We start from the raw sequence: 18,493 nt of genomic DNA, 5'->3' as shown, positions 1-18,493 counted from the left end.
AGTACATGGCATTACTAAACATTTTGCCAATATATGATGTTTTCTGCCGGATTTAAACTAACTCGCACAAAAACCAAGGCATGTCGACATTTAAAAAATACTTGTCTTTGGGTAAGCTCTGAAATAGTATAATATAAATGTAAATGAGAAATTAGGTCACGCTAGCTCACGAAACCAGAGGATTTTCAAAGTGATCTTGTGTAATATTTCGGAGAAAAAAGTTTGAAAGGAAAGTAGGTCAACCTATCTCCTAAAACAGGGGAGTACCCTGAGTAATATTTCGGAAGGAATGTAGGTTAACCTATCTTTTAAAACAGCGGGTGGCGACTTTCAAAGAGGTTCAAAATCACAAATTAATAATTGTCAGATTAGGTTTAGGGATAAATCGAAAAGTTGAATTTCCAGCGCACCTAACCCTAATTAGTTGATTGCTATTTATATTTTTGGGTGGGGGGGGGGGGGGGGGATTATTTTGCACGGGATTTGTACAAACGATCCACCCTGTAACTAATATGGTTTCCAGCCTGCCTCGTGTCTGTTAGATGGAAGGAGTAACAAATGTGAAAGTCTTTGCTGTTTACGCGAGTAAGCAACTGACACCGTGATACATTGCATGAAAGTTTTGTCCACAGCAGGTGTTAGCAGATGTCATTTCGTTGACGATGAATTCGCTTGTTTTAATTAAACATGAATTCGCTTAAAGGGAACTCGGTTAACGAAAAGGCTTCTCTTTAATTCATAATATTAACCGGAAGAGCGCTTTTTCGAGTATCTATGCCGTTTTAAATGGGTTATATGAAAGGCTAGGGCACCTAACTTGTTAAAATCGGCAAAAGCACTTTCGCACTTTTTTTTTCGACTGCGAAGCACTTTCGCACTCATAATTTGCTTAGAGTTAACACTGGTAACAAATATATTTCCCTATCCTCACCTGCTATCATAAGCCTATTCTTAAATCTCAGACCGAAGCTAAAATAATTGGAAACATTAAACCCCGGCATCAACACAAATTATTCAAGTCATCGCTGCAATAAGCCAGAAAATTTTTCGATTTTTTGACCACAGTATCGTTTTATTATTATGTTGTTGTTGTTTGTTAGTAGCAGAGACCCTTCCATCCTTACCTGCTATCATAAGCTTATTCTTGAACATCAGCCCAAAAAGATAATAATAGCTAAAAGCATCAAATATACAACAATATAAATTTCTTTGACGATAGACTAAGTATTCAACAACATCCAACATACAAACGTAATATAGTAACAACTGCTTTAATTCAAATTTTGAATATTCTATTCTAAATGATTAAAATAGTGTCTGCACCTTCATTTCAACAAGTTTATTATGTGGTTAAAGAATTCAAAGACTAATATGACTAATGACAAATGTCAAAAAACTAAATCTAAATTGATCTAAACATATATCATTCATTCAGTATGGCTGACATAAGTTTCTCATGGCATCTTGACAAATACAGGCGACATAACTGTTTTTTGAATCCATTTTCATTTTTATTCTTTTAGATTAGCATGGTGCCATTTTCAAATTATCTCATATTTTTCACATTAATTCCTTACAATGCTCCAGACAAGTATTTACTGATAGGAATGAAGAACCGACACACCGAAGGACAATCTCTCTCATTCCACCATTTGGAAATATGTATGTGCATGACTTTCAGGTATTTATGAATGGTGTGGTAATGTCAGATCTATCTATGTATTGGTAGTCATTCTCTTAATTTTCAAATTTACTATTATTTAGATAAGACTAATGAAGCAATGTCATATCATGGAACCATTATATTGCATGACAAATATAAATACCATGTTTGAATTTGAACCAAAAATGTTCTAAATCGACAGAAAAATTTGAATTTTACAAAAACTAAAGTAATTCTGAGAAGTGATTAGGTTAACGCACGTTTACTTAGGAAACTACAAATGATTGTTTATTCATGTAAATCGATTTCTCAGTTTCTTTATTTTTATCTGTCTTCAAGTCTGGGACAAGTTTAATAAACCAAACTGAAATCACCGAATTGATTGAATACAAAAGCATTTTCCAAATGTTTAATGACTTAATGATCTGACATTGCTATATGTGTTCCCATTTAACATAAAGTTCAAAAAGCAAGAGTAACACTAAAATATAAGGTAAACCAAAAAAAACAGTACCCATAAATTTACAAATTAGGTACCTATAAAAAAAAGGAATAGGAATTTATTCAAATCTTGAACTTCTGTTTGTATGTGATTTTACCAAAAAGTTCTAGTAATCTAGGACGCTTTGCAAAAAAGTTATGTTTTCTCTAGAATATATTACAAATGACCAGAGTTCTGTATTGAAGTTCTGTTTGTGTATGTTTATGCGCAAAGTTTCAGTAACAAGGGCTGGCAAGTGGCAACCTTTTGAACTCGGCAAGCCAGTTTATGAAACCGGGGGTTGCCGACCCCTGTAATCTGGGACGTTTTGCACAAAAGTTACATCTCTCTAGATAATTTTTTAAATGACCCTGGTTCCATTTTCAATTTTATCTTTTTCAAGTATCAAATCATTTTACAACATTCAACCGTCGGTTTTTTATGAGATTCTCTTTATATAAAAAACTATTTAAAAACAAACTTGCAAATATAAATCAACACTAAACGCAAACAAGGTTTATTATATCACCCAGTAAAAAAATCAATTTTACACAGAATATGCAGAAAAAAGACAATCACACAGTTATACTATCGAAGTCGCAATGAACCAAAGCAGGTTATCGAGCAGCGACACCAAAAGTACCACAATGACACATAGAAAAAGCGTGACTCACTGACACTACTAAAACCAACAGAACCATTGATTGAAACTACATTTTTAAGGAAATTATTTTGAAGGGGGAGCATCATGACAATACAAATTTTCAAAACAAGAGGGGAACTACCAGGGTCCAGGGACATAGATAGAAATTTTTAAAGAGGGGGTTCTGAAATTTCAAATTGACAAGTTAGAACGAACAGCTAGTGCAGGGGTTCCCAAACCAGGGGTCGCGAGTCGCGACTCCAAATTGGGTCGGAGTGATAAGTAGGTGGGGTCGCAAACAGGTCATGGGGTCGGTCGGGTCGCTGAGGTATAGTGTAGGATGGATGTACAAACCATCTAAGATTTGATAAACCATGTTAAATTTAGCAGTTTGTACCATGGCTTACTGTAAAACAGGCCCATAGGCATCGCTCTATGCTTATGCTTAAGAAAATGTGGGTGATTATTGTGACATCACTGTTTGGTTTTAGCTGATTGTACTTAATACCATCACATGACCAATCTCAAAAAGTCCAGTGAAAGAAGCTTTAAAGTTTCATGAAAAATATATATATATTGACCTGGGGTCGCACTGGACACTTGAAAGTTGTCTTTGGGGTCGTGATGAAAAAACCTTGGGAACTCCTGAGCTAGCGGGTCCCTCAACTCCTACCCCCTGGCTGACTACTGAAATATGTGCACGCAATATCAGTCATAAATCTCCGCAAATTTCAAACTGCAACATTGCTTCTAATGGATTTATAAATGAAATATATTCGAAGAGCATGAGAACAGCAGATGTGCAGATGATACAAGTTCCACTACAGCTACAGGTCATTCTGGCTCAGCCTATAGCTTAATATCATAATACGAAATGCCAACATTTATTCTTTCTGTATCTCTTATCATCTTAGCCTAATCTATTGGATATTCTAGTTCTAGTTCAATGAAGTTGCCTCAGCAACAGTCATGCATGAATACACACAGTCACTAAACGATTTAATAATTTAATAGCTACATTCAGCCTTTCCATGTAAATAAAATGACATTTTAAAAACAACTAGTAGGCCTATAATAGAGCTGGTATTCAGTTTTCGCTCTTGTTCCAGTTCAATGATGTTCACCTGGCAGCAGTTATGCATGAATGCACAAATCCTACAACTATATTACCGATAACTTATCATGTAAAAAAGCCGTTATTCATTTAAATAAGAAAAAACATTCCTAAAATATTAACCATACTGTTCTCATTCTTTCAATGAGAACAACGCCTACTGGCAGCAGTCATGCTTGAATGCATAATTCCTGGCAGCAGTCATGCTTGAATACACACACGCAACATAACTTATGACTTACTGTATGAATGAAAAGCATTTCAAAATCACTAGTATTCAGTTTTGGTTCAAGTTCAATAAATATTGCCTGGCAGCAGTCATGCTTGAATGCACAACTCCTGACAGCAGTCACGCGTGAATACACAACTTACCGATTTGGAGACACTGGTGAGAATCTGTGTTCTAGATCTTTCTGCTCAAATTGATGAGGAGAATGAGATCCTACAGGAGATGTGCTCATTAATGGAAGTCTGACAGGAGAGCCTGGAAAGAATTGATAAATTTTAAAAGAATTTTAATAAGTAAGTTGACTGCTGGACTTCTCGTTATCGGGTGCTTCATGCAACCGCTTGTTGGTTACTGCTTCCCCCACCACACAAGAACTACTGAAACAATATAGAGCTTTTGTGTGCACTCACTATGGTAAAGTAGACTCATCTCTGGATGAAGGCTCGGCGTTGTGGCGTATTGCGCTAAGAATACGCTTGCCACTGCACATCTGATTACTCTGTGTAGGTTTGCAGCTTCGAATCCTGTGACAAATAGTTATGTGAGAGAGGATTGCTGGAGTGGTGATACACTAACCGTCGGTTTGTTCGTCATATGATTAGGACGTCTCATTGGCTTTCCTCTACTTGAGATAAATATGTAAATCCTATCCTATCCCCATAATAAGCATGAAATCAGTCCATAACTTACCAGCTGTTGGAGACAGATTAGCAGATGACATTGCTGTTGCCACAATATTGGTCGTACACACTGGGTTAGTGATGATTCCTGATGTTGTAGAATCCATGTCCTACATTACAATGTTATGCTGTGGAACAAGGTAACAGATAAGATAATCTATTACTGTATTATGAACATTGAAAGTTACATAGAACCCAAATGATTTAACGAATTTTTTTAGGAGACAAAATAACTAAACTAAAACTGCCTGAAAGACAAAATAACGATCGAGTTATTTGGTCATAAGTAAACGTCAGAAACACAACTGAAAACTATCAAATATTGCCAAAAACCAAGGAAACAGCTAAAGTTAACATCACAGCCTTTGAAATTTTGTCAGAATAGCCACTAAAATTTCATTTGCTATGTCACTGTCGACAGCTGGCTGACTAGTCAATGTTACATATATTAATTAGAAAGTCGATACTTTGGGAAATGTACATTCTTTAAAAAGAAATTTTAAATTCTACAATGGCTGTAGAGCACTAGAGGCTGAATATTTTTTTTCCTGTGTTGTCATTATTTGCATCTAAATATATCTAAACATCTGACAGAATGAGCAAATATCACAAAATACTTTGTATATCTGCAAAATTTCTTGACCAATAAACAAAATTATTCAACAGCAATCAACATACAAACATAGCACAGTAGCTAGAAACATAAATTTCTGCCTCGCTTCAAATTTTGACTATTCTACAGTTCTATTCTAACTGCTGAGAGTATCTGCATGTTACAGGCCATATGCTAGGCCAGTGGTCGGCAAACTGTGGGCCGCCGAGCATTTTCTAGTGGGCCCCAAATAAATTTCTATTATGGCAGTGATACACAAAAAAGTTTTGTAAATCCAAGATGTCCCCTAACAAGTTTGTAACATGGTTGAATTTAAAATTTCCAATGAAATTGTTGTGCCTTGAAAACCTTTTCTTTTTACCATTTCAGTATTTGGGCCTCACATAAAAAAAACTTTGCCGAAACTTGTCTGACTGCAGCAGTGTCTGAATGTGCTGACAACTCAACAGACCTCTCTGTCAGTCTGTAGTCGAGTTGTCTCTGGTGAGTTGCCTGTATAGTCGAGTTGTCCGCCTCCCTCTACCTACCGACCTACATCTAATCAACTTTCTAAAAAGTCTGTTGGTAGGGATGGTGTGATTTACCTGAACTCAAACCCCAAAATAATAGCAGCATTGGAGTGCCCTGTTACCAAGAAATAAATACCTGAAAATGCTGAAATAATGAGATTATTCTGGCCAGTCATGCCTCAGTGAATTGTGTACATGTTTTAAACTTTACTAGAGGTTTTGCCAGTCTTCCTATTCTCCCATTATTCTGTGTGTTCATTATTTGTTTCGTCTGTCTGAGCATGTTTTTTGGGGGAATCAAAGTAAACTTATTATCAATTATTTATTGATAATTATCTATTAATTATCCGCTTTCCTCTCCCCCGGGATAAATATGTAAATCATATCCTATTAATCAGGCAAATGCAGAAAATAAGGGCATTTACTATTACATGAATAAACATTAACATCTGTATATATGCATATCAGCTTACAGACTTATGGCTACTCACTGCTTAGCAAATCAGAACAAATCATTCTATATCACTCAGTACCGGTATGCAGTATTTTAAAGTCCTATCACATCAGTCAGTCAGATGTTGCTATCTTTTATCTGCTGAACTGCGGGACAGCGTAACAGCGACCCATCCGCTTTCAATTTCGGGTATAATAGCTATACAATAGTGATTTGGTGTTAATGCTATTTTTTTGATTTTCAAGCAAAAAAAAACTCGCTGCAAATCAACAAATATGTTGTCAAAATAGGCAATGAACGCCAAATTCTGAAACAACGCGAAGTGCAAATATCACATAAGACCAGCAGCTGTTAGGAAAGAGTCTAAAATTAGCAAAACATTGAATTCCGGTTAATCCGGTAATCGTACTATTTGATATTTTGATAATAATAAAAATAAACTGATTCTTTCACCGTATTGTGACTGTAGTTTGAGCAAATCAATGTATTTTTTTAGGCCACATCGGTTTTTGAAAGGACAAAATTGTTCCGGTTTGACATTGTCTGCTCAAATTATAATTACACACATTCATCACTTAAGCAAGGCACACACGATGAAACCAGATTAACATTTCGCTCCCTAATGTTAATCGTCAGGGTTGGCCGAGTGTGACGTAGTTAATTAAGTAAGATATAAATCCTGACAGGCCTCATCAGTATTGGTGGCGCAAAGGAAGCGTGCGAGTGCGGTAAACATGAGACCATATACAAAGGTGGGTTCAAATCCCACAGGGCAGAGGTGCAGGTAGCTAGCTATAGAATAGGCAGTAGTGGGATTGTGATTTGTGAACTCCGCAGAGACAGGAAATAGACCCGAGGGAAGAAAAGAAAAGAGGCGGGATGGTCGAGCGGAGGCACAGGCCGACCCAGAGGCCAGGGAAAGGGCTCATCGAGTAAAGGTAACGGCATGCTCCGACAGGCTGAGCGAGGGAAAGCATTCATTATTGGCGCACGGTCAGATAGATCGTCGACAAGGAGGTTGGTTCGTAGCAAAAGACGGTTGAAGGAAGAGTTTCTTATAGAAGTAGATAATGAGGTAAAAAAGATATGAAAGAGCCTTCTAGGTTAACATACTCGTGGATGGCATCTTCCTAAACAGGAACAAAGTTTACTTTAAAGTGGTCAGTCAACCAGTTCGCATTCTTGCCTTGAGCCCCTACCCACAATAGCACACGCGAACTGTCGTGGGTAGTATTTCTGAATATATGTATTTTTTTCATAGTTATTTGTTATGTATATATCTGATAAATTGCACTGTTAATAGTTAGAGTAAGATAGAATACTTTTAGAGACTTCATTGAAAGATCATTCAAATGCCAAGCAGTTGTATATTTTGGGTTACTGTTGTTTTCGGCCAGTGAATGGACTTTTGAATAATTTAGCACAGTAATGGGCAATCAATTTTCTGAGTGGGCCAGTTACAAATTATAGATTACATTACTGGGCCGGAGGCTCAATATGCAACTATGAATAAAAATAGTTTAAATAAAAATTATTAGCGAAACAGCTAAAGTGCAACAAACAGTTTTCGATTGAACAGTGTCTGTAAGAAATATTTCTATCTTCATTCCTTGTTAAAACACGACATTCGGAATCCACTTTGCGTTTCCTACTCATACTAATAGAAATATTACAGGGACTGGCGAATTAGGGCAACTGCACAGAAAAAGAAGCCCTTTAGCTAGGCTAAAGTTTACATATTTGCAGCAAACGTAACAATCGGGGTCATTATGCCGTTATTCGATATCGCTCATTCATGCGCAAGGTTGTAGGTACCAAGACAGTAAATGAGGCGACTTTCCAATCGTTTACGAATAAAATTACTGAAACTTCCCTTTTGAATTGACGAGTGAAAGGTTCGTTAAGTCATTGCGTCTCATAGAATGCAAATCTATCAGTCAATTGCCTGCCTGCTCGTTCCACTGATGTGAAGCAATATGTATTTGCTGCAGGAAATAACATTGAAAGATTAGCAAGTGACGTGATAACATAAAGAATAATTGGATTCAATTACTAAAATTGATGTACCGGACAGGACGTAACAACATGTGTTGCAGTTTTCACGGCCGCAAGAAAATGTCATCAAAGGTAGCGTGATTTGCAGGCCTAAACGCTGATATATCAGACGCTAGTATTGGCAGATAGCGGTTTAGGACGACATGAGTAGGCTATTTCCAATGGGTGAGTTTGAGGAATACTTGGCTTGTTTGGCAAATATATATTCAGGCGGGATTGATACATGGGCAACTAAGGTCTATATTTTATCCGACGATTCGATATTTTCAACATAAATTTATATTCTTGAAACTAGTCGTAATTCAGCAAGTACAAGTAGGTCAGATGTGGCCTGCAATTTGACCAACCCTGATTTGAAAAAATTGTTCGGGTTTTTTTGTGGAAAAGTCGCATTCCTCCGCAACCACTGCACCAATTGATTTCTAATTTTACTGCTTAAAGATATTTGAGGCCGCTTTGTTTCGTACTTGGTTTACAGATTTGATTTGGTGATCAGTGACAGTTTAATGTACAGGTAGCATTGGCCAGTAGGCTACTGCAGTTGATAGTTACTTTCCTGTCAATATTCTTAGCTTATTTGATAAATCAATAATCGGCATTAGTTATTGTGTCTTCCTATCAATCTATTTGAGCAATGCTTCTCAGTTATTTCCGTTATTTTTTTCTGTTACGTAAATGCCGAGCATATTGAATACACTTTATTGATATAGTCTAATCACTAATTACGAACATTTACAGGTTCTAATGGTTTTGATAAACATTAATGGTTTTAAATATGGCAACGATTGCAAGATGAGGATCTATGCAACAGTGTTACATCTCTCCGTCAAGTTAAGAATGGAAATATCGTGAGTTCGGATATCACCCAACAAAATGACGGTACGTAAATTGTTTCAGTATCATATTCATTATTTTTGTGTTGTTCAGTTACCCATTTCATCCCCATTTTTACTGCTTCATTGCCGCAGTGTAAAAAGCTATTTTGGTATATTTCACGTCACGTTATATTTTTATTATTCTAAATATGTAATTTAGTTAGGTTTTATGTGTACAAACCGACTCTGTTTTTCTTATATTAGCGTCAAACGACTAAAGATCTTGGTTCCGAATAGTACAGACGATACTCGTCATTGTTGTACCCGTTGCGTCCATGTTGGCGTTACAGTCTGATAGAAGATCTTTTACTTCAAACTCTTTACTCAGCACCAAATCGTCCGGAGTGTAAAAATCGTTTAGGTCAGTGCTACCCTGGTCGCGACCCTGCATGGGCAACGAATTTTAGGCGTCGCAAAAAGTGCGCCAATTTTACACAAAGTACTATATATATATAACTTTTTTAGACCTATGATTAGAAGCACAATTATTAAAACTAGTGCAAAACATAAAGCTTACAATTTTGAACGAATGCATAAGATCAGAGAAGCGGCGCGACTGCATAACAATGTCGACTTAACAGCCGTCGCGGAATTTCAATATATTAGAATAGCGATCGCAAGCTTAAAAGTTCAGGAGTCCTGGTTTAGACAACGTCTGACTTATCAGAAACAGTAACACGTTTTTCAGTATCTGTCTCCTAGTCGCTAAACCCGTACTTGCGAGTTCAGTGGAGGTAATCACTGAGTCATGTCTCACTGGTGGCGAGTTGACAAGTCATTTTGTTGAGACTTTAGTACAGAGGTTCCCAAACCGCGACCTGCGTGCCAATGACGGCCCGTGTAACGATTTGAAATGTCCTGCCGAACTTGAGTGAAAAAAATAGTTTAATCGTGAATAAATACGAATACGTTTACCACTTCATGTTTTAAATTTTCTCAGAACGCTTCAGCGTGCCCCAGCCGAGCCCTAGCCGGCCTTTTCACGACTCCACTGTCCTGGCCCGCGAATGTCTTTCAGCTTGAAATTTTGGCCCGCGGTCAATCAACTTTGGGAATTCCTGCGTTTAGTCACCCTCGTTAACAATAGTTCTCACCCATTTAAACCATCTCTAAAATAAAAACTCCATGAAAATTCCAGTAAATATTTATATCAATAGTTTCAAACAAAACATACAGCTTCAAATGGTAAAACAAAATGATAAAAAAGGATTCATCTCAGAGCGCCCATACATATTATTTTAATATGAGCCTCTTGTTATTGTGATTAGTTTAGTTATAATTAGCCGTGTGTGAGAAGCGAGCTGGATGTTTCGGTCGTGGGCGGCTGCAAATGGCGTTAAAACTTAATAATAAAAATATTCAAGGTGGTATTTCCAGTTGTGGTCTTTGATAACTCTGTATTCATGCATCTCACGATTGCGCAATGGTTTCCAACATTATTTCAGGTGACCTTCGTGGTCGCAAAATTAAATTTTTGCTACAAAAGAATCATTTTACATTGCATTCATTTTCCCATAAATTACTTCAAAGTGAGAACGCAGCGCTTGTTTGTCATCATCGAGTGTTTTAAATGATGGTGTGGCATTTCTCAGCAAAGCAAATGCCGCCAAGTTTTGTGTGATACTTCCAACGGTTTTATTACATTTGAACCCACGTACATTTAAACCCATGACAATTGCACCTATGAATTTTTTTGTTTTACGGATATTTCAACCCATACTAACCCATACTAACATGGGTTTTAGCACCCGCATATAGATTGAAGCCGCGGATATACACATGGGTTCAAATGTATGTGGGTTCAAATGTACGGTCATCACTTCCAACATATACAATTACTATCGAGTAACACTTCAATACCAGATACAAAATAAATAATAAAATTGACTAGAAAGTGAAATCAATACCTTTTATAACTTTTTGCTGAAAAAACAAGAGACCCAAAATGATTCTCAGTCGTCCCATGGGTTGATAAACACTGGCCTAGCGATTAGCATATTAGGCGAAACGTTATAGAAAGAATGTTTTAAAATCTTTCTAATCAGTTCTGCTTCGTCGAAGCGTTTTCCCGAGCGAAATTACAAAGCGCATCACAATAAATCCTGTCAATTAGAATCACAAACGCATCACTAATGTCTATATAACGGATGTCAGAAACACTTTTGTTCTACATATTGAAATACAAAAGTTCTATCTGAAAGAATATTTTTAGCTTTGCTTCACGCAGTCATTTCTGCCAAGCATGGCTGGCAGCACTTAGCAGTTGTCGACACGTATAGAAATATCATATAATAAATAAAAACAAAAAAAGTAGGATAACGTTAAAAATTGTCATTCCAAGTTTTGTCAAAAGGAGTTTTCTTAATCTCAGTGGAGTTCTCAGTGTAATCGTCTTTTATGAATGATGAAGCTTGTTTTCGTGACGTAAGGTTTAGGATTGATGACGTCATTTTGCCATGACGTAATCGGTGCCAATCAAATCCATTGAAGAACTCGTGGCGACGAATCTGCAAATAATATAAATCCGATTACTGAATATATTGTGTTATCATTATTATACAGGTTTGCTGAGGCTCAGACACTAAACCGGTGTTTTCCAACCTAATTGGGTCGCGACCCCAAAACTGGGTCACTTGAGTATCTTCTTGGGTCTCTTTTTTTTTAACAACACCCCAAAGTTGTTGATTTTATTTTCTGGTAAATAATATTGTTGATTTTATATTCTGTATTTAAGTGTTGCTCAATAGTTTACTCATCTTGTAGTAATTCGCGAGAAAATAAATTTTGTTAAAAATGATTTTTATGCATTTGTCATTTTATTTTGCGGTTATAAAAGCACCACATGCCATATTGATCCGAGATATTTTACAAAATTTATTTAAAAAAAATTTGGGTCACTTTGCAAAAAGGTTGGGTAGCACTGCTCTGAACTGAAGTGGTAAAAGTAGACGGCATTTTATGGTTCGCCATATCATTATGCCGTTTATCAGCTCATCAATAACCATTGGGTATATGCTGATATCAAAATTCAAGCTCCTAATTAAAAGCAGCGAATAAATGACTTACCTCTTCGCATCCGGCTGCTCCGAGTCTTCCATCTGGATCGCTACAGCAAAGAGTTCGAATCATTTGAATAGTCAGGTGGTTTAAAAAAGGCGGAAAAGCCACATCTGAAAAATGATTAGGTTAAATAATATATCTCATTTTTATTGAGTATTTTGCAATGAAAGGCCACGACAGCGTTAAGCGTTAAGAGCACAACACATTTTCCTAAATCAGAGGTCCCCATCAGTGTTCCAGGGACATTATAAGAGTAGATAAAAAGGTTTTGGAGGACCATGAGCTTTATTGAATGAAAACAGAATAGCGAATCCAACCGTGATGAAGGACATGATGTTTTAACTCCGTAATTAGAAGTTTTGAAGGTTCAGAATATTCGAGGAACGAATCCTTTTATATCCGACCCTGACATGAGCAAATAAAAAGTCAGTCGAGAAACCTTAGACCCGAATCTCCCCTCATGTTGTCGTTGATTTACACATTCTACATTTACTTTTAATTTGAGGCCAGCCTAGATGGTAGGCATGGCATTTTAACCCAAACTCCTGATCTTTAACCACAATATAGTTAGGTCTACATCTCCGACCGAAGGGTGTGCCAATTGGGAAAATCGCAAAGGGCTACATGAGACGTCACAGTTGTTATTCCCATTCGCTATGATAGTGTCAAATTTAATGGTTGCTGAAATTGTTTAACGAGAGAAAAAACAATTATTTTAATAGTATTCTAAATGGTGTATTTAATTATAGTTTCACAACTTTCTGCAAGAGCAGGTGCGCACAGATTGCTTGAGTCCCGTGAGTCGTAGTTTACTCAACCCCGCTCCAAACCCCAGGCCAGTGTAGTCAACATACCTTTTATTCCCCTGAGAGTCGCTCGGTGGGTTTCCAAGTTCGAATGTCTTCGAAACGGAGAACGACAGGTCGAAGTCTCGAATAAGACAACGCCAGTTGAAAAGAAATCGCATGTTCGGCCATGTCCAGTTCGAAGTAAAACTTCTGGTGCGACATATCTAGAAATAAGAGCACATTTATACCTTTGTGACTTTAAATTCACGCGGGAAGAGAGAAAAGCCGATAAAATGCTATAATGAATTAGTTTGCACCCGTCCAGGGTGGGTATGGCAATATTTAACAAGATGATTTTTCAGTGTTCCTGGACTGCGATTGTAGGAATGTGTCCTTTTGCACAGATTACTCGCGCATGTTGCAAGTATATTTTCGTAAGTTAACGTGTCCGAATCCAATCGGGGAGAAGAGAGCAAATAAAGCGACTCAGTCACATTATATATCAATTAATTAGTTACCAAATTAGTTACTTGGTCGGGTATGTTGAATAGTGGGTAATGCTCTTGCGTGTATTACTCCCACACAATGCGACTATATCTCCGTAACACTGTGTGTTTAAATCCAGCGAAAAAGGAAAGATGATAAGAATACCCTATAAAATGGTGTATAACATCTCAAATTCGGTGATAATTAACCAATTATTCCGTTCCAGCGTATCCGAACTTTTTATTAAATTTGAATACATAAGATAAGATAATTCAATTTGAACTTCGTCATGGCACAAAAAAATTACAAACATAAGAGTACTACATGAACAATCTCACCTTGTGATATACAATTTACCAAACTAAAAATAAACTTACCCTGGAGTGCCACAGAACGTGTATGTGATATCACAATTTCGAGGTAGTTGCTTGCAAAATCCTAGATCGGCTAGTTTTGCGACGCCTGCAAAGAAAATGAACGATTAGTCCCGTGGATTCTGACCAGTGGTGGTATTCAGTGGGACCCGCCCTGGAATGTCGGGATAATCAGCGAACCAAATTTTGTTTTTAGATCTTCAGGCGTTTTGTGTTCAAGACTGTCAATGTAATAGTGTTAATATCGATAGGGTAACCAAAGAAAACATGACCCAGGTCATTTGGAGAATATTATAGAGAAAATATATTGTGTAAAACGTATTAGATTAAGATTATTGAAACTTTTGGGTACAATCATGTACAAACAGAAGTTTAGGTGTTGAATGAATTTTCCTCATTTCATTTTTGTAGAAGTAATCAATGAATTTTAGGATTCTGTTTTTTGGGGGTAACCTTTCACAACGTATATGCGCAATACCTACCATTAGCATCGATCAAAATGTTCTCTGTTTTGACGTCACGGTGTATAATATTTAGCGTCATATGAAGATGATCCAATGCTTCTATGACGCAACCGATGACGTAACGTGTTGCTTCATAGTGGAGAGCACCATGGTTTTCTAATACCGAAAACAGGTCGCCTCCAAGACACGCTTCAGTGAGCATGAACACGTGACTAGGAGTTTGAAAAGTCCGAAATAGTCGAGGAATAAATCTGAAAATTATTGGGGGTGTTATAATTTTAAATTTGTGAGCAAAAATTTCAGAAATACAAATTTGTAAAGATAGTAAAGCGGGCAACACAAGAAGACGAGGGCTTAATAAATTGATATACATCAAGTTACTTGAATCGCCCTCTTTATTCTTGCTTAATTATACGCAGAGATATATATTTTAGTGTTGGTGCGATAAGTTTGTTGAAACAGATCTGCAGGGTGTATTACACGACTAGGGTTTCACAAATTGGTAAAAATATGACCTTAAGATTATAATTGTTCAAAACCATTGAATGTGATTTAGCAGTCTTGCTGCACACTAACATAAATATAGTATTATTTGTATTGGTTTACAACGGTGTTCCTGAATCACTCATAGAATAATCATCTTTATCTTGCATTATGAGCAGAAATACATTTGTGTTAGCTGCGTAGCATGACTCTCGAATCACTCAGAATAATCATTTTTATAGGCAGGAATACAAAACACATTTGTGTTAGTGCAACAAGACATCCTGGAACACATTGACCTATACAGGGTATGAAAAAAATTACGCCTGATGGACTGTTTACCTGCATCTTGCACGCTTCAGTGCGTCTTTCTCCGAGATCACGTGATTAACCTGATCTCTGTCCTGCAGGAAGCGTTTGTTGAGTTTCTTGAGAGCGAATTTGTGGCCGGAGAGTCTGGGAAGAGATGTGATATTTAGGATACAAAGGACTAGTGGTAGTCCTGACTATGCCAGTACCGCAGATGAAAAATATTGGTTTCAATCACTGTGCTCACCATTTCTTCCAGGGTATGATAAATTAAAAACTGGGAATATTTCGGTTTTTCCTAATATATATACTGGCTTATCTCGTATCAGTGACTGCTTTTTCGTGGAAGTGAACGTGTGAAAACAACTCGTATAAAAAAAAGCCACTCTTGCAGAAACATTTGTAGAGCGATGTCCTTTCGAGACTAAACGCTGGGTGAAGCATGAGACATAAAGTTCGAACCAGGGCTAGGGAGTCGTAGCCATGCAACTCACATTCGGGGCTAAGGCCACTGTGATTTTGGACCAGCTCCCGAGCGCTGGCTTGAACCTGGGATCATAAAAATTGACCAACTACAGACGTCGGATGTACCCAAGCCAGTCGCACATGCATTGGTATTGGCTTGAATTTTTCTGTGCGACGTTACTACATACAGGCTTACAAGCAATTACTGGTTATCATATTTTAGAATTTGCTAAATTTGGATGTGAAACATCTGAAAGAAATGACTAACCTTTTAATTTCGACCAAATCTACTCGAGCGTATCCACCCCCTCCGAGAACATCAACTTGTCTCAAGTCAGCGAGTGTGATGTCATTCCAGGTGATGACGTCACTTCTCTTGTCGTATTTTAACGGCAATGTTTTGCTTTTTCTTTCAGAATGTCTAGTTGGTGTATTTTTCATTTGATCAAAAGTGATATCGTCGTCATCATCGCTGACGTCACTTACGTTGCCATCGCAACGATGCCATCGCGTCGATCGTCCAGACACAGGTAATGTCCTTATCTTATTTTTCAATCTTTTTTCTTCTTCTGTAAGTTTTGCTCTAGATGGTGCTCTAACGTCATCAACCTCATCGATGCTCCCCACATCAGACCCTGCCAAACTCAATTGCGCTACCTTGCGTTCAAGGTCCGAACAAAACCCGCTGTCCATAGACATCTGATCCCATTTCGGATAGTTATTGTTGTTTTTAGAGACGCCATGGACATTTCCGTGACTGATGACGTCATCGTACAGGTCAGAACTTCTGACGTCATATCGGGGTGTGTTGATAGCCTTGGTCCGTCTGGAAGCACTCGAATCCCGAACGCAGAAAACTTTGCTCATGCTAAGATAATTTTAGAACGCTTCAAATTTTTATTTTAAAAATCTATAGAAGATAAAATAAACTATTTCACACCTTTAAATTCTTGTTCCCAATATTCTGTGCACAGAACTAAACTCAACTAAAAACAGGAAAATAGCAACAAAAGAAAAGTGACAAGCGGCTACCAATACAAGGAGATCTGCATATCGCTCTCCGCCAAAAAACTAGGAGATATACAAAATTTCATTTTTCCGACTGATATTGCCGAACAACAGAAAATTCATTTCGAGGATTTCAGAGCATTGACGGAGGGAATCTTTCGTGCGTCCTATCAGATTTAGTATGAATCTCATTTCATATTCTTACTCTAAAAACACCTTTGCGTTATACGTATACGGATCCACCAGCGAAAAGGTATAGAGATATGAAAGGTAGGTCATCTTACAGAAATATAATTGTGTTCGGCCGAAGCTAGACTGTTGAATCATTTAGACTAGCAAAGATTCACTCTCGCTACAGCATCCTTGCATTGTATCCAACAGTACAAAAGCATAAAGACAGGTAGTTAGTCTCGCATAATTCCAACTGATAATGTTGATCAAGTACCACTGACCTGAGCAAAAAGTAATTTACGCCCCAAGGTTTTCCCCAGGAGTACGTGCAATTCAGTACTATTCACTATGATCTGCGATTTTACACTATAATCCCTTATAGTCTCAGTATCTCTTGATTTTCAGTAATCGGCGGTAATTTCGCTCGTTATCTGTCTCCGATTTCTGAGTGCGCAGAGACTTCGCTTTGGGCAAATAATCTAAATAAATCGCATTATCGTGCTATCCTCTCGTCTTGGATAGTCTCCAAAATCCTAATCACTAATATTGTACTGCAGCAAAGCATTAACGCATCGGATTCTCAATATGACAATGTACGTATATGCAAACACAGATTAAAATTATTCAGTAAAATCAACCTGAATTTGACAGTAACAACAGTTCCTATTATAACACTATGCATCTGCCATGCGTGGGTTGGAGATATTACAGCCCGTTTCATCCATGGCCAAAGCAAATCTAACATAATTCCAATCTTTACAATACTGAATCATTGAAAAATATTTCTATTGCTCCATTGCAGATAAGATAAACCGGAAGTCAGCTGATATCCAACTTCCTGTGAGTATGACGTCATAAAAATTATTTGGCACACGCTTAAATAATTAAATCCTGATAAAACATAAAATATTACCGGGTTTTTGTGGTAAAACTCTCAAATAATGCAATGGTGCTGTAGCAAGAGTGGAGATGACTATTGCTTGTGCACTATGGATGTTTCCCCGCGCATCGATTTCCTTATTTACGTTCGTAACATTGGCCAATCAGCAAAATTATAAATGTGACGTAACAATGGACTTTTTCGAATCCGCTCAGACACTTTTGTCACTCAGACAGATTTTCAGTCGTGGTTGTAAACATTACCCCGTTTTTGGAATTCTGTTTGTTAGTTTTCAGTTGTGTTTCGGAAATTTAAGTATGGATCAAATAATTCAATGATTATTTGTCTTCTTGGGAGTCTCGGTTTAATTGCAGTAATCAAAAATTAGTGTAGATATATATAGCTGTGACTAGGCTAGAATTTTCTACCGATACTTTCAAAAACAGGTTGTTGAATGTTTTGAATCAAAATGAACATATACCCAGTTTACAGGCGCCAACTCGCGAAGCCACTGATAAAACAAAGTACTAAATTTTTTGCAATGGTAAAGCATAGGGAGAGTTTTCCGGGGGTCAAAGGTCGGGAAAACGTCCATACTGGGGGATTCGAGAGTCTTGCTGCACACTAACATAAATAAAAATATTTTTCAATAACTCTGCAAACCTAACTATTTCATACTTCTATTCTTT

At 37.3% G+C, this 18,493-nt stretch overlaps 2 protein-coding genes across 6 annotated transcripts in view; both read right to left on the bottom strand.

Annotated features, from left to right (window-relative positions):
• Positions 1-4,969, bottom strand: part of LOC120335741 (glucocorticoid modulatory element-binding protein 1-like) — a 56,936-nt gene extending 51,967 nt beyond the window's left edge. For all 5 annotated transcript variants that reach the window (XM_039403356.2, XM_039403357.2, XM_039403353.2 and 2 more), the window contains exons 1-2: positions 4,821-4,969; positions 4,274-4,385 (exon numbers count right to left, since the gene is read on the bottom strand). In XM_039403356.2, the coding sequence (XP_039259290.1) occupies positions 4,274-4,385; positions 4,821-4,917 (209 nt within the window). In that variant the 5' untranslated portion in view covers positions 4,918-4,969. The remainder of the gene's footprint in view (positions 1-4,273; positions 4,386-4,820) is intronic.
• Positions 4,970-10,442: 5,473 nt separating this feature from the next.
• On the bottom strand, positions 10,443-16,670 carry LOC120335755 (cGMP-dependent protein kinase 1-like). The gene is made up of 7 exons (XM_039403374.2): positions 16,014-16,670; positions 15,314-15,427; positions 14,507-14,739; positions 14,028-14,112; positions 13,231-13,388; positions 12,383-12,486; positions 10,443-11,823 (listed from the first exon to the last, which is right to left on the bottom strand). The coding sequence occupies exons 1-7, from the start codon at positions 16,610-16,612 to the stop codon at positions 11,638-11,640; spliced, it is 1,479 nt and encodes a 492-aa protein (XP_039259308.2). The 5' UTR covers positions 16,613-16,670; the 3' UTR covers positions 10,443-11,637.
• Between the last annotated feature and the right edge of the window lie 1,823 nt (positions 16,671-18,493).

The sequence above is a fragment of the Styela clava genome, chromosome 2, assembly GCF_964204865.1.
Source record: "Styela clava chromosome 2, kaStyClav1.hap1.2, whole genome shotgun sequence".
Lineage (NCBI taxonomy): Eukaryota > Metazoa > Chordata > Ascidiacea > Stolidobranchia > Styelidae > Styela > Styela clava.
The sequence above is the reverse complement of the archived record's forward strand: the minus strand, read 5'-3'. Positions and strand labels throughout refer to the sequence as shown.